The 12,306-nt window shown below is 36.0% G+C and overlaps 1 protein-coding gene across 1 annotated transcript; it reads right to left on the bottom strand.

Moving 5' to 3' along the window:
• Positions 1–209: 209 nt before the first annotated feature.
• On the bottom strand, positions 210–1,794 carry LOC113288987 (peroxidase 64-like). Its single transcript, XM_026538148.1, has 4 exons — positions 1,507–1,794; positions 1,225–1,413; positions 966–1,128; positions 210–856 (listed from the first exon to the last, which is right to left on the bottom strand). The coding sequence occupies exons 1-4, from the start codon at positions 1,705–1,707 to the stop codon at positions 462–464; spliced, it is 948 nt and encodes a 315-aa protein (XP_026393933.1). The 5' UTR covers positions 1,708–1,794; the 3' UTR covers positions 210–461.
• Positions 1,795–12,306: the final 10,512 nt, after the last annotated feature.

Raw genomic sequence — 12,306 nt, forward strand, 5'->3', positions numbered from 1 at the left:
AAGTCTGGATGTAGAGATCTCTGATAGCGATCCCTGTGGCCATGGGTATAATTCCCATGTATGTTTGGCAACTGCGGAATGAGAATTCAGACAAATATGCATGTTTCCGATAAAAGATAGCACTTGCCTAATCCTTCCATTTCTGTCACTTTGCACATGATTTTTCATTAAATGGATGACAAAAATAAAAATAAAAATAAGAGACCTACTAAATATGAAAGACAACTCCAATTCTCCATTAGACATTTTTTTTTTTGTTTTTGCACTGCTACAATGATACTTAAAATTTTTACTAGTACATAATAATGTAATTAATTTCAAAGCCCACACATATTTCTTCGACATATGATGATAGGTACACCCACTTACTTCATGGATAACCACTAACTCACATTTTCAATAAAGTACTCTAATTTAAATGCATGATGCATGACAATAAACTTGTTTAATACCCATTAAGCTTAATTAACAACTCTGCAATTCAATCTGACTTCTTGACCACCACTGATGCTGCTCATCTTAATCATGGACTTAACAAATGCATCCTTGAAAGCTTGTTTTGAGTTTGCAAATTTGTTGACTAGGCCTTTAGTTTTTGGCAAAGCCAAGAGAGATGCGTCAGAAGAGAACAAAGAGTTCCCCTGCAGAAGTAATTTGTAGTAGGTGTTGTCGAATGTGGTGGCGGACGGATCCATGGTTAGACCCGCATTCTTCACTTTGTTGTGTTTTGGACAAACTCTCTTCAAGCTCGCTGCAAATGCAGGACGTAGTGATGGATCAACATCGTGAGTGGCGTCGAAGTTGTGGATTCTACTGTTGAATGATGAACAATGAGAGAACCCAAGTGTGTGTCCTCCTGCAATTTCACAATGCAAAACCTCAGTTCGAATTTCCAAATATCTACAATATGCACCCAAGGCCGGTCGGTGTAACTGCGGTGTAAGAAGTAAATTCGTGTTATATACCTGAGAGAGCCACTAGATCGTTCAAGGAGAGACCTCTCTGAGAGAAACTTTGTTGTAACTGAGAGAAGTTGAATGAGGGTGCTGGTAGTGATCTTGTTTCACTAGCCTTTGAAACTCTTCCATCTTTTCTTCCTTTGGGCACATCCCAATTTGGTCCACCAGACTACAAAATTAACATTAGAAATAAGTTTTGACCATCAAAATCAAACATCTCAAGAAGGGTTGAGAAAAATTAGCGCAAAGTGCTGGATAAGCTTACTAATACGACGGCATCTCTAGCTGCAAGAGCTAAGATATCAGCACATGAGACCACACCAGGACATGCCTTCTCCAGAGCTTTCTTAGCATTCTCGATAACATAAAATGCATGTAAAGAAATGTTAGGAGGTCCATCCTTTTCAGCAGTGTTACCTCCCGCTGAATTCAACAAGACCGATCCATCGCAACCCTGCAAATCACCAATCAATACATATAAGTATCGTTTTAGATACAAACCAAGAGTACTTGTATGCATAAATCTAAAAGAATAATATGATATTACCCTAATGAAACAATCATGGAAATGCATCCTAAGAATCGCTGCAGCGACAGTTTTGTCTTTGTTAAACGCACTTTTCATGGCATCGGTAACGGCTGTATCGACTGTTGGGCAAGTCTTGGCGTAGTAATTTGAGCTCAGAGCATCACCAAAAGAAGAAACAAATGAGAAGATCAAGAGAAAACTCAACACTGCTGCTGCCATGACTACTTAAAATGTTATTGAATACTCAGATTTTTCTTTCTTCTTCTCTTTGTTGTGTTGAAATGAAGTGAAACCAGAATAGTATTTATAGATGAAACAGCAAGAGGAGGAAGTGCTATAGTGAGTGAGAGAGACTGTACAGTGTTCAGATAGTAGTGATTAATGGTGGTTGTGATTTTACATATTTGGTGAGCTAAGATTCTTTGATAATGGAGTAGTATTATTTAAGCATCCTTCATTACAAGACAAATTCATGTCACATTTCAGTTCTGTTACTTAGACAAATCTTTTTACTGTAATCTCTAATAATTAAGCTCTTAACTAATCTCTAGCCTTTTATTTTGGTTGTTTAAGATTAGTCACTGATCACATCTAATATTATTGGATAATGAAATATATCAAACACCAATAAGATCATCCCACCTGTAACCCAAAAAGCAAAAGAAAATGGCTGTATTTTTACCTTAAAGGTTAAAATCAGAGGAAAAAAAAAAAGTTCATTACATTTTTTTTGTATATAATCTTGCATTTCAAGGAATAATAATTACACTAACAAATCCATTATTGGTTGTTATAGGCCTGTAGCAATCAATAAAATTGATATATTATTTGAAGATTTTTATTACTATTAACAGAAAAACAGGCAATATACCTACACTAATTAGACTCTAACCAATCCCTAAGTTTACCATGTCTATAATCTAATGCATACTTTTGAGCCTTCACATATCAACTTTTCCTTGCTACCTAGAAAAGCGGCTCTCTAGGTACAGCAGACAACATGATAGAACCCATGCCCTATAAACCATAAAAGTTACCCTATACTCGATTGTATCAAATTGACAAGAAGAGTTACATAAACCAGGCCCCTCGGTTATTAGTAACGATGCGGCGTGTTTTCAATTTGTATTTTTTTATCCGGGACATTTAGCCGGTTCTGCTCAAAGATAATTAGAGGATTAAAGTAAGACTGTTTCGGCGTGCACTCTATCACGACTCAATTTGTAAACCCTTTCTAATCCTAATTTTATTTTTATGGTTTTACATAATTGAAATTTTATCAAACTAGTAGTATTAACTATTATCATGAACAACATAAATGGTGGTTAAAGTGGAGTTATCAAAGCAGTTAGGAATGTCTAAAGCTTGGTCTATAAGTTTTCCACTTGCTTTCTCTCCATCACTTTCACAGTCTATATTCATTTAACTCCTCTTCTTTTTTTGGCTTACAGATATCAATTATGTGATTAACTGTCTTGATTAATAAGTGTTAAAATGTTTTTAACAAAACGATTAAGATTGATGATGATTTTTTTTCTTTTAATGTTCAAAATGGATGATGTTTGAATTGACCTGGTATGCAGGGAGCTGGGCGCCAACCCCTGTGCGTGTCAGTCATTGCATATGGCATGAGTCGCACGACCACCATTTGACACTTTCTTGTGTTCAGTACAGAGAAAGAATCATCAACTAATCCTCTCTTACTATTCGAACGAGATTGTGTCCAACACTGGATTCCATGATGATGAGACAATATTATATATTGTATGTCAATTTTCTGTTTCTTTTTTAATGTAAATATGATTTTTGTTACCCAAACCAAACTTGGACGATGTCCATTACAAAATGATTCAAAGAAGCTATCTTTGTCAACTTGTGGCATATTTCAAGTAGAGAAAAAAATACCTAAAGATTTCCGAATACCTTTGGCTAAGACATCAACAATGTTGATATATTGCCTTCTAAGACAAATAGGATAACAATATCTAAAGCAACAAAAAAAAGACTAGGTTATCTTTCATGATTTTTCCAGCCCTTCGTCCTAATGAAATATTAAAAATCCTTAAAAGCACTGACGCAGTCTCCTATAAAAAAAATCATGTTAAGCATGTAACAGTTTCAGTTCCTAAAAACTGTCAGTCAGGTGAAGACTGTAACGACACATCAAAAATAGGCGTATAACTAGTTCCTAATAAGTTAGTTATTTTCATGTTATTCAAAGTTGTTATGTTCAACAACATTCATCTGTGTAACAACATGAGATTCAATCTCCAAGTATAAATAACAAAGATATCTCCACTAGCTCTGTGTGGAAGAATTCACCCAAAATACATCACAAAACCAACAACATACAAAAAAAAAACTAATTATCAACAATGGCAGAAAATACAAACAGTCTCCGTTAAGTACAGATTCATCATCTCGCCACCTTAAAGCATACTGAGACAAATCATTTACTCGGGAAGGCTCAATTTAAACCTATCCTAAAGGGTTATGATCTCACAGGTTTCATAGATGGAACCAAACAAAAACCAACAAGAACTCTTCCTGAAAGTGAAGATATCAATCCAGAATTTACTGTGTATGAATCTCAAGATTCTCTGATAGTTGGATGGTTGAATTCAACTTTAACACCTGAAGTTTTAAGCACAGTTGCAAGACTTGACACAACAAAACAAGTCTGGGATAAATTGGAGTCGGAGTATGCACCAAAAAATTTGCTCACCATATGAGTCTCAAGAAACAGCTTCACAGCTTGTCCAAAGGTAATAAAACATTGAAGTTTGAAAACCTATTTGAATGATGGTAAAAGTTTGTTTGCTCAGTTAGCAGAATCGGGATATACAGTATCTGTAGATGAAAAGAAGCACGCCATCAGCGATGGACTAAATCAGAGTTATGATCCAATTGTAACTGCGTTAAGTATGGTGGAGGGGATGGAAATCGACACCTTCTACTCTCATCTTCTCACCTTTGATATGAGGCTAGAGCAGCAACTTTCATTGTTACAGTCCCCCGTTGCTAATGTAGCAGTTTCCAACTCCGCTTCTTCTAGCAATCCAAGGAGGTTCAATAACCAGAAGAGAGGGTCTTATCAACCCAACAACAACCAACCAAATTTTCGCCCTCAGCAGCCTCAAAGGAGCAGCCAATTTGATCAGGCATGTCAGATATGCAAGAAAAAAGGGCCATATCGGAGACATATGCTGGTTTCGTTATGAGAAGCCAAACAACAACACTCAAAAAGCACCAACAGCTTATATTGCGTTACCTGGAGGAAATGCTGAAAATCAATGGGTGACAGACACTGGATCCACCCATCATCTAACTGCAGACATGCGCAATCTGACAATTCCTAATGAATACAATGGTACTGACCAAATCCATGTTGGCAATGGTAATGCACTGGATATTGCAAACATTGGTATGAATCTTTTACGTTTAAGTCAAGATCTTTTCAAATAAACAATATTTATCATGTGCCTCAAATCAAAACTAATTTGTTGTCAATCTTGCAGTTTTGCAAAGACAATGATGTTTATTTTGAATTTCACACTTCGTTTTTTGTTGTAAAGGACAAGCGCACAGGGATAACGCTGCTGAGAGGGCTCAATAAGAATGGGATTTATATTTTTGAAGGATTTAACATGTTAAATCAACCAATAAAAACACAGGCACTGGTCTCCTCTTCTCTTCCGCTATGGCACCAGCGATTAAGACATCCAATTATGCGTATTGTCTCCAAGATATGTCATCAGTTTTCCCTTCCAGTTCAAAATAAAATTTTTGAGTTTTGTCATTCTTTCCATGTTAGTAAAAGAAAGAAGTTATCCTTTTCTTTTAGCAACACTGGTTATGACAAGCCTTTGAGCTTTATTGTCTCAGACATATGGTTTCTCCTTCTTTACGAAGAACTGGTTTTCGTTATTATATCTTGTTTATGGATGTCTTTTCTCACTATACCTGGGTCTTCCCTCTAGTTCAGAGATCAGATGCATTACAAACCTTCATTATGTTCCGCAAGCAAATAGAGAACTTAACAGATCATAAAATAAAAATATTCCAATCTGATAATGCATTAGAATATAAAAAGTTTACTTCATATCTCAATGAGTCGGGGATTCAACACAGATTTTCGTGTCCACATACTTCCCTCAAAATGGTTTGGCAGAACGTCGTATCAGGCATGTCACAGAATCTGGTTTAGCTCTACTGTTTCATGCACATATGCTTGAGTCTTATTGGGCAGATGCCTTCACCACTGCTTGTTATCTCATAAATAGGCTTCCAAAATCTAGCTCAGAAACAAAAACTACACTAGAATTGTTGTTCCACAGGTCACCAAACTACTCGTTCTTGCGAGTATTTGGATGTTTAGCTTATCCTTGTCTTAGATAATATAACAGTAACAAGCTTGAACCCAGGTCGTTACCTTGCGTATTTATTGGCTATAATAATGCATACAAGGGCTACTTGTGTTTACATATGTTAGATTTAAGTTTGAGGGTGGGGAAGAAACTTTTTGTTAGCTCTTAGCTGCAACAAATAAACTCCAGAGTCTAGAAATTTATGCTTATTAAGGTTGGCACTAACCAATCTAAGTGGATGGGAACATCTTGGTTGTAGGAGTTGAGGAACCAATCTGATTGGATGGAAACATCTAAAGAGTCTATTCATAAAAGCACAGAGCTCAGGTGTTAGAATTAAAAAAACATGATAGTTTCGCCATATCTTGTTGAATCCTAATCCTTCTGTTTTTATTTTTTAAGTGATTTGATGGGGCACACGATTCAAGTTGTTACCTTTGCTAGGGTGGAATAGAGTGATTGAGATACCAACAAACAAAATAAAATAAAATAATAATAATAATAATAATAATAAAAAGAAAAAAAAGACCAGACCATTAGACCAACCGGAATAAATTCAATAAAGTCGACCATTGGTCCCCTTGTATATGCCAGTTGTGTTGACTTAGAGTTAGGTTTATCGACCACTGGTCCCCTTGTATATGCCAGTTGTGTTGATATTAGTCAGACCGGTATCTCAGTCCATTAGGATAGGTTCACCTTGGCAGAGGCCTTCATACAGATATGGGAAACACCGTTCACTTTTAACCATCTCTTTATCCATCTTTCCATGTGATTGGTTGAGTCCAGTTATGATGTCTAGAAACTATATGAGTAGAGCTCTGTCACTTATATATGAATTATAGTATGTTGAGTGCAAACTCGTGTACAACAATTGGAAATTCTCATCAGGGTACTTCCTCCTATAGTCAATGTTTGTATGCCAACCAAGGAGATTCTTTAGTGCCTTCCAAGGTTCTGCGTAGATAGCTAAGGTATGGAGTAAACCCTCCGTAGATAGAGTAATGGTTTTGTGGGTACACCTCTGGTAAACCCTCCGGAGAAAACACTCCGCCATTAGGGCCACCTAGCGGCTTAACGGCTTGCTGCACGTGCTAAGTGTAGTCATTTTTTAGATTAGATTTGCTCGAGGACTAGCAAATAATAAGTTTGGGGGTATTTGATAGACACATTTTTGTGTCTGAATTGTCCTCAGTGTCTCTATTGCTAGTGCTTGATTTTGTACTTATTATGGTGTTTTTATGTTTGTGTATGTGTTTTTGGAGAAATACACTTGTGTGGAAAAAGTTGCTCAAAAAGTGTTATTTGGACCCCTGGAGGACATTTGCTATACGGACCCCAGATTTGGCTAAGGGACACCCAAGGTTATGCGTAGCCCAAATTCATCCTCAGCACCCAAATTTGTCCTCAGCACCCATCTGCTATTCGCACCCCAGAAAAGGATAGGGGCACTTCATCTTCAACATTTCAAAAAAATGTTTTGGCGGGAAAATATTTCCATTCACTAGCAGATTTTTCGATCGGATTTTAGAGGAGTTTTTGTGCGATTCAATCGCTGAAACTTTATGGGTAGTTGTGATATGTCCTAACAGAGCTGGTATGGGTGTTTTTTCGATCAAATTTGGAAGGATAACTTGGTTTAATCCAAACAGGGAGTTGGAGGTAAAACATGAGCTTGCACGAGTTGTGAGGAATTTAGACGTGTTCTGCTCATGTTTGATGACTCGAGCAACACTTTGGACCGTGACAAAGATAAATAAGGAGATTCTGCAGATGTAGAAACGCGTGAGAAGCTAAATCAGGGAAGACAATATTCCCAGAATATTTTCTTTACTGCCTGAGTTCAATGAAGAATATTGAGAATTATGGCGTGATTAAATGAGGCTGAGGAGTATAAATAGATTGCTGGGATCATAGAGAAGGGGGATGGAGAGTTTGGGGTCGAGAGGAGAGCTCAGGAGGCCAGAATCAAGAGTTTACAGAACTCTATTTCTGCTGCTGCACCAAGAACACGAAGAACAAAAGACCACCAGAGGCAGTCGTTTATGAACAGTGACAACGAAAACCACCCGAGGGTCGCAGAGTTACAACAACAGCAGTTCTTTTCTATCGTTCTTTTTAACAGTGTTTTGCAACAATTATAAACGTTGCAAACACCCAATTTTCATCATTTTCTCCATTTCATCATTTGTACACCTACTTTGAGCAATGAAATCAACTTTTGAGCGTGTTTCCAACATCATGATGAGCTAAACCCAATCCTTGGGGCTATGGAGGAAGCCATTGTTTCGGTAAAAGAGATATATTTCTATTAATTAATTACAACAACTCTATTATGATTTTTGCATTGAACTAAAAATTGTTTATATGATTTTGATTAGTTAGGTGTATTTTCTCTTGATAGAATATGCTTGCTTTTTGGGTTTTGATATTCTATGCTCGGATTAACATCTATTTCTTTTGGAAATCTACATGTTTAGGCAATACTATTAGAATCAATTTGAATGTTGAGTTGCATAATTATTGTTTCATTAAATCACTAATATCAACCAATGGTGGAATCCTAACCCTATTCTCTCCATAATTTTCACAACATCTTTTTAATTTAGTTCGCTATTTTTATTTACTAAAAAAATATAAAAATCCGCTTTCACAAGTCTTGAACGAATCATTTTACTACAACAACTTTGAAAATACATCAGTGGCTACTGTGTTTATTTTGGCAGCAGATTAATTTCATGGAGTTCAAGGAAACAAAAAACTTTGTCAAAGTCTAGTACAGAGGCATAATACAGAGGGATTTATATTGTTACTTCTGAATTAATTTGGATACAATCTCTCCTTCGTGAACTAGGTATATCAATCTCCACTATCATTCTATGGTGTGATAACTTAGGTGATACTTATCTCACAGACAATCCAGTGTTTCATTCTCGTACGAAGCATATAGAGATTTATTACCATTTTTTCAGAGAAAGGGTTGCAAGTAAACAGCTACATGTTCGTTTTATCAGCTCAAGAGATCAATTGGCTGACATTTTCACAAAGAGGTTGTCATCACCAAGGTTTCAATTCTTAAGAGCCAAGTTGCACATTCGATAACTCAAGCACAACTTGAGGGGAGGTGTTAAGCATGTAACAACTTCAGTTCCTAAAGACTGTCAGTCAGGTGAAGACTGTGACGGCACATCAAAAGTAGGCGTATAACTAGTTCCTAATAAGTTAGCTATTTTCATGTTATTCAAAGTTGTTATGTTCAACAACATTCATCTGTGTAACAACTTGTAACAACTTGAGATTCACTCTCCAAGTATAAATTACAAACATATCTCCACCAGTTCTATGTGGAAGAATTCACCCAAAAACCTTTTTTAACTAATCATTTGAAGTTTCTGTCATTTGCAAAGCCCACATCACGACTTCCTTTACCGCGATACATTTCACCTCTTCCAGACCAATAGTTATTCCTGATCAAGATTTAGCTTGAATGTACCTCCTTTCTTCATCAATAAATAAGATTGCTCCTCCACAATGTCATCATATCAAAAGTCAAAAGACTCATCTATTAGCATAACGTATCTCTCTTAAATATACTCTCTAGGTCAAAGAACAAAGTGTTATAATTTATGTACAAAAGCATATTACCACTCTTTCTACAGTAGTATAGCAGATTGTTAAGCTCGATCGAACTCGCAAGCGTTGATATCTCAAGGTTGTTTGTCAAGTTTAGTTGATCAAAACTATAAGTCTTGATTTTTAGTCTACTTATAGCTATGTCTCGGATTAGGATAGAATGTGTAGTTGAGCTTTAGACTTCACGGCGTTCACCGATTGAAGACGAAGATCTACTGAGAAGAGCTTGGAGGAACTTCATCAAAAAAAGGTATGTGGAGACTAAAACTTATCTATCACTCAGAAGTCTATTCTATTCTATCTCCTAATGAGACTAAGTTGTATAGCTATATAAACTTTTATATTATACACATTCGATATTTCGAGCTGAGTTTAACTCGGTTATCTATTTCTCGAAATATGTGTTGGAAGCTTTTTGCTTTAGCTACGTTCATCATATTCTTGACGAGTTTAGTTGGAAACAAAATAATAAGTCAAAAGATGATCACGTGAAAATTTCCTTGAAACATCTTACATGATTTGTGTGAGACAATGATTTGATGTCGACTCGGAAAGATTCGTATTTGATCATTCGATCACTTGAAAATTACTTATAAGCTAATGGTTTGTGTAAGACAACTATTGTCGTCTTATAAGAATGTTTCAATGATTGAAATGGGAGTTTAGAACAATTAACCTTTGTCTGGATACAACAAAGTATGCATACCAGTATGCAAACTGTTGTGTTATGATTCAGGTCCGGAAACCTTGTTTGCATACCTATTATGCAAACGCTGCATACCAGTATGCGAACGGTTCTACCTGAGTTAAGGTCCGGGAAAGCAGTATGCATACCTGTTTGCAAACTGCTGGACAAGACCAAAGTCCGGAAGCTATAGTTTGTGAACCTGTTTGCAAACTTAGTGGTTAAAGTTCTAAAATCGGTTAAGTATGTTTTCTTACTCATGAACAAATACATTTATGAATTAAGGAATGCAATCTTTGCAAACCGTGGCTTAATGTTCATGAATTGATTCTTATGAATCAATCCGATTTTAATTCAATTGGTCCATATCTATTTCTGTGAAATAGTGAACAATTGAACAACTCTATTTGAAACGTAATTAGATTCAATTGATTATATCATGATTGATTGATCATCGTAGTTGATCAAGAAGTGTTAGATAAATGTGGTTAAGACAAAATTATTCATATGGCTTACTTCAGTTAACTATTATTTAGCAAACTCAATATAAACGTTTAGGTATGGTTTCCCATATCTAAGTGAAAGTATATTTCATTTGTGCATAACAAGCTAAGACCATCTAACGATGGAGAGATATTGCTTTGGTTTTAAGCAGACTTAGCTTGAATCTTAAATCAGGTTTTCATCTAACGGTGAATATTGAATGCTTTGTTATTAAGCTTTCTTATCTTTAATTGAAAGCAAACCCTGGTTTGAAAGACTATATAAGGGAGAACTCTAGCAACTGGAAAACTTAATCCCGACACCTTCCTGTGTCCTAGTTACGACTAGAGTCGATTCTCCTTTAACCTAGGTTTTTCCAAAACCATTATAGGTTAACGACTTGAAGACTTCATTTGGGATTCGTGAAGCCATACCCAATTATTTTCTTTGTAGTTGCGTGATATGATCTTACTTGTTTTATCATATTGAGTTTTATCTTCTCTAATATTTTCTCGAGATTTATCTACGATAGGTAAGATATAAAAAGTAATCACAAAGCTCTTCGTCTCATTCTTTGTGATTCCACAATAACTTCTCCTACTACCATATAGTTAAGTTATTGTGTAGTGATTGATACTTTTAGGCTGATCTTCAGGATTATAATACTGGATTATCAATTGGTTCATGTTCACCTTGATTTATGAAAAGACGGAAAAAAAAACTGCATAGTTACTTCTGTGGGAGACATATTTATCTATCAGAATAGTCTTATCTGTGGGAGACAGATTTGTTTATAAGTCTTCGATTTTGGGTCATATTAACTCTTCGTTGTGGGTGAGATCAGCTAATGGAGTCAAGTGTTTATAATCCGGCGTGGTTCAAGAGGCGGTAGGAATGCGACTGTACCTTAATCGGTGTGAGACTTGGTTAGGGCTCAACTACATTCCAGTTCGAAGTTAACTTGTAGTAGGATAGTGTCTTTAGCGTCTTAATACAGTGTGGTGTTCAAATCTGGACTAGGTCCCGGGGTTTTTCTGCATTTGCGTTTTCCTCATTAACAAAACTTCTGGTGTTTGTGTTATTTCTTTTCTTCATTATACTTGTTTATATAATTGAAATATCACAGGTTGTGCGTGGTTCAATCAATTGGTAAATTCAACCTTGATTGTTAGATAGTGATTGATTGGCACTTGGGCATTGGTCTTTGGTACCGTCCAAGTTATTTATCATATCAATCGAGCTCACAGATTTCTATCTGTTCAATTGCAGATTGTATTGAGAAACTGAGATATAACTCCTTGGTATATTTCTTGATTGAGCTCGCTTTACAAGCTGGTGATCTCGGAATTATATATTGGAGTTAGTCCATATAGATTTCAAACAAATTATTGGGTGTGGTTGTTATACCCCCGTTTTTTCAATTGGTATCAGAGCAGGCAAACACGCTAAGACCTCATAAATCTGTGTTTATAGCAATCTGACTCTATGGACAGAAGTGTTATCTCAATGAACGTAGGAGATATAGAATATTCTTCCATCTCTGATTTGATTAAATCTGTAGAAAATATTCTATCTCATCCTCTTCCTGGAATATAATCGCTTGAAGAAAGACTCTCTCAATAGGCTAAATCATGTTATGATGAATAATGT

This window comes from Papaver somniferum, chromosome 6 (assembly GCF_003573695.1).
Source record: "Papaver somniferum cultivar HN1 chromosome 6, ASM357369v1, whole genome shotgun sequence".
NCBI classification, from domain to species: Eukaryota; Viridiplantae; Streptophyta; class Magnoliopsida; order Ranunculales; family Papaveraceae; genus Papaver; species Papaver somniferum.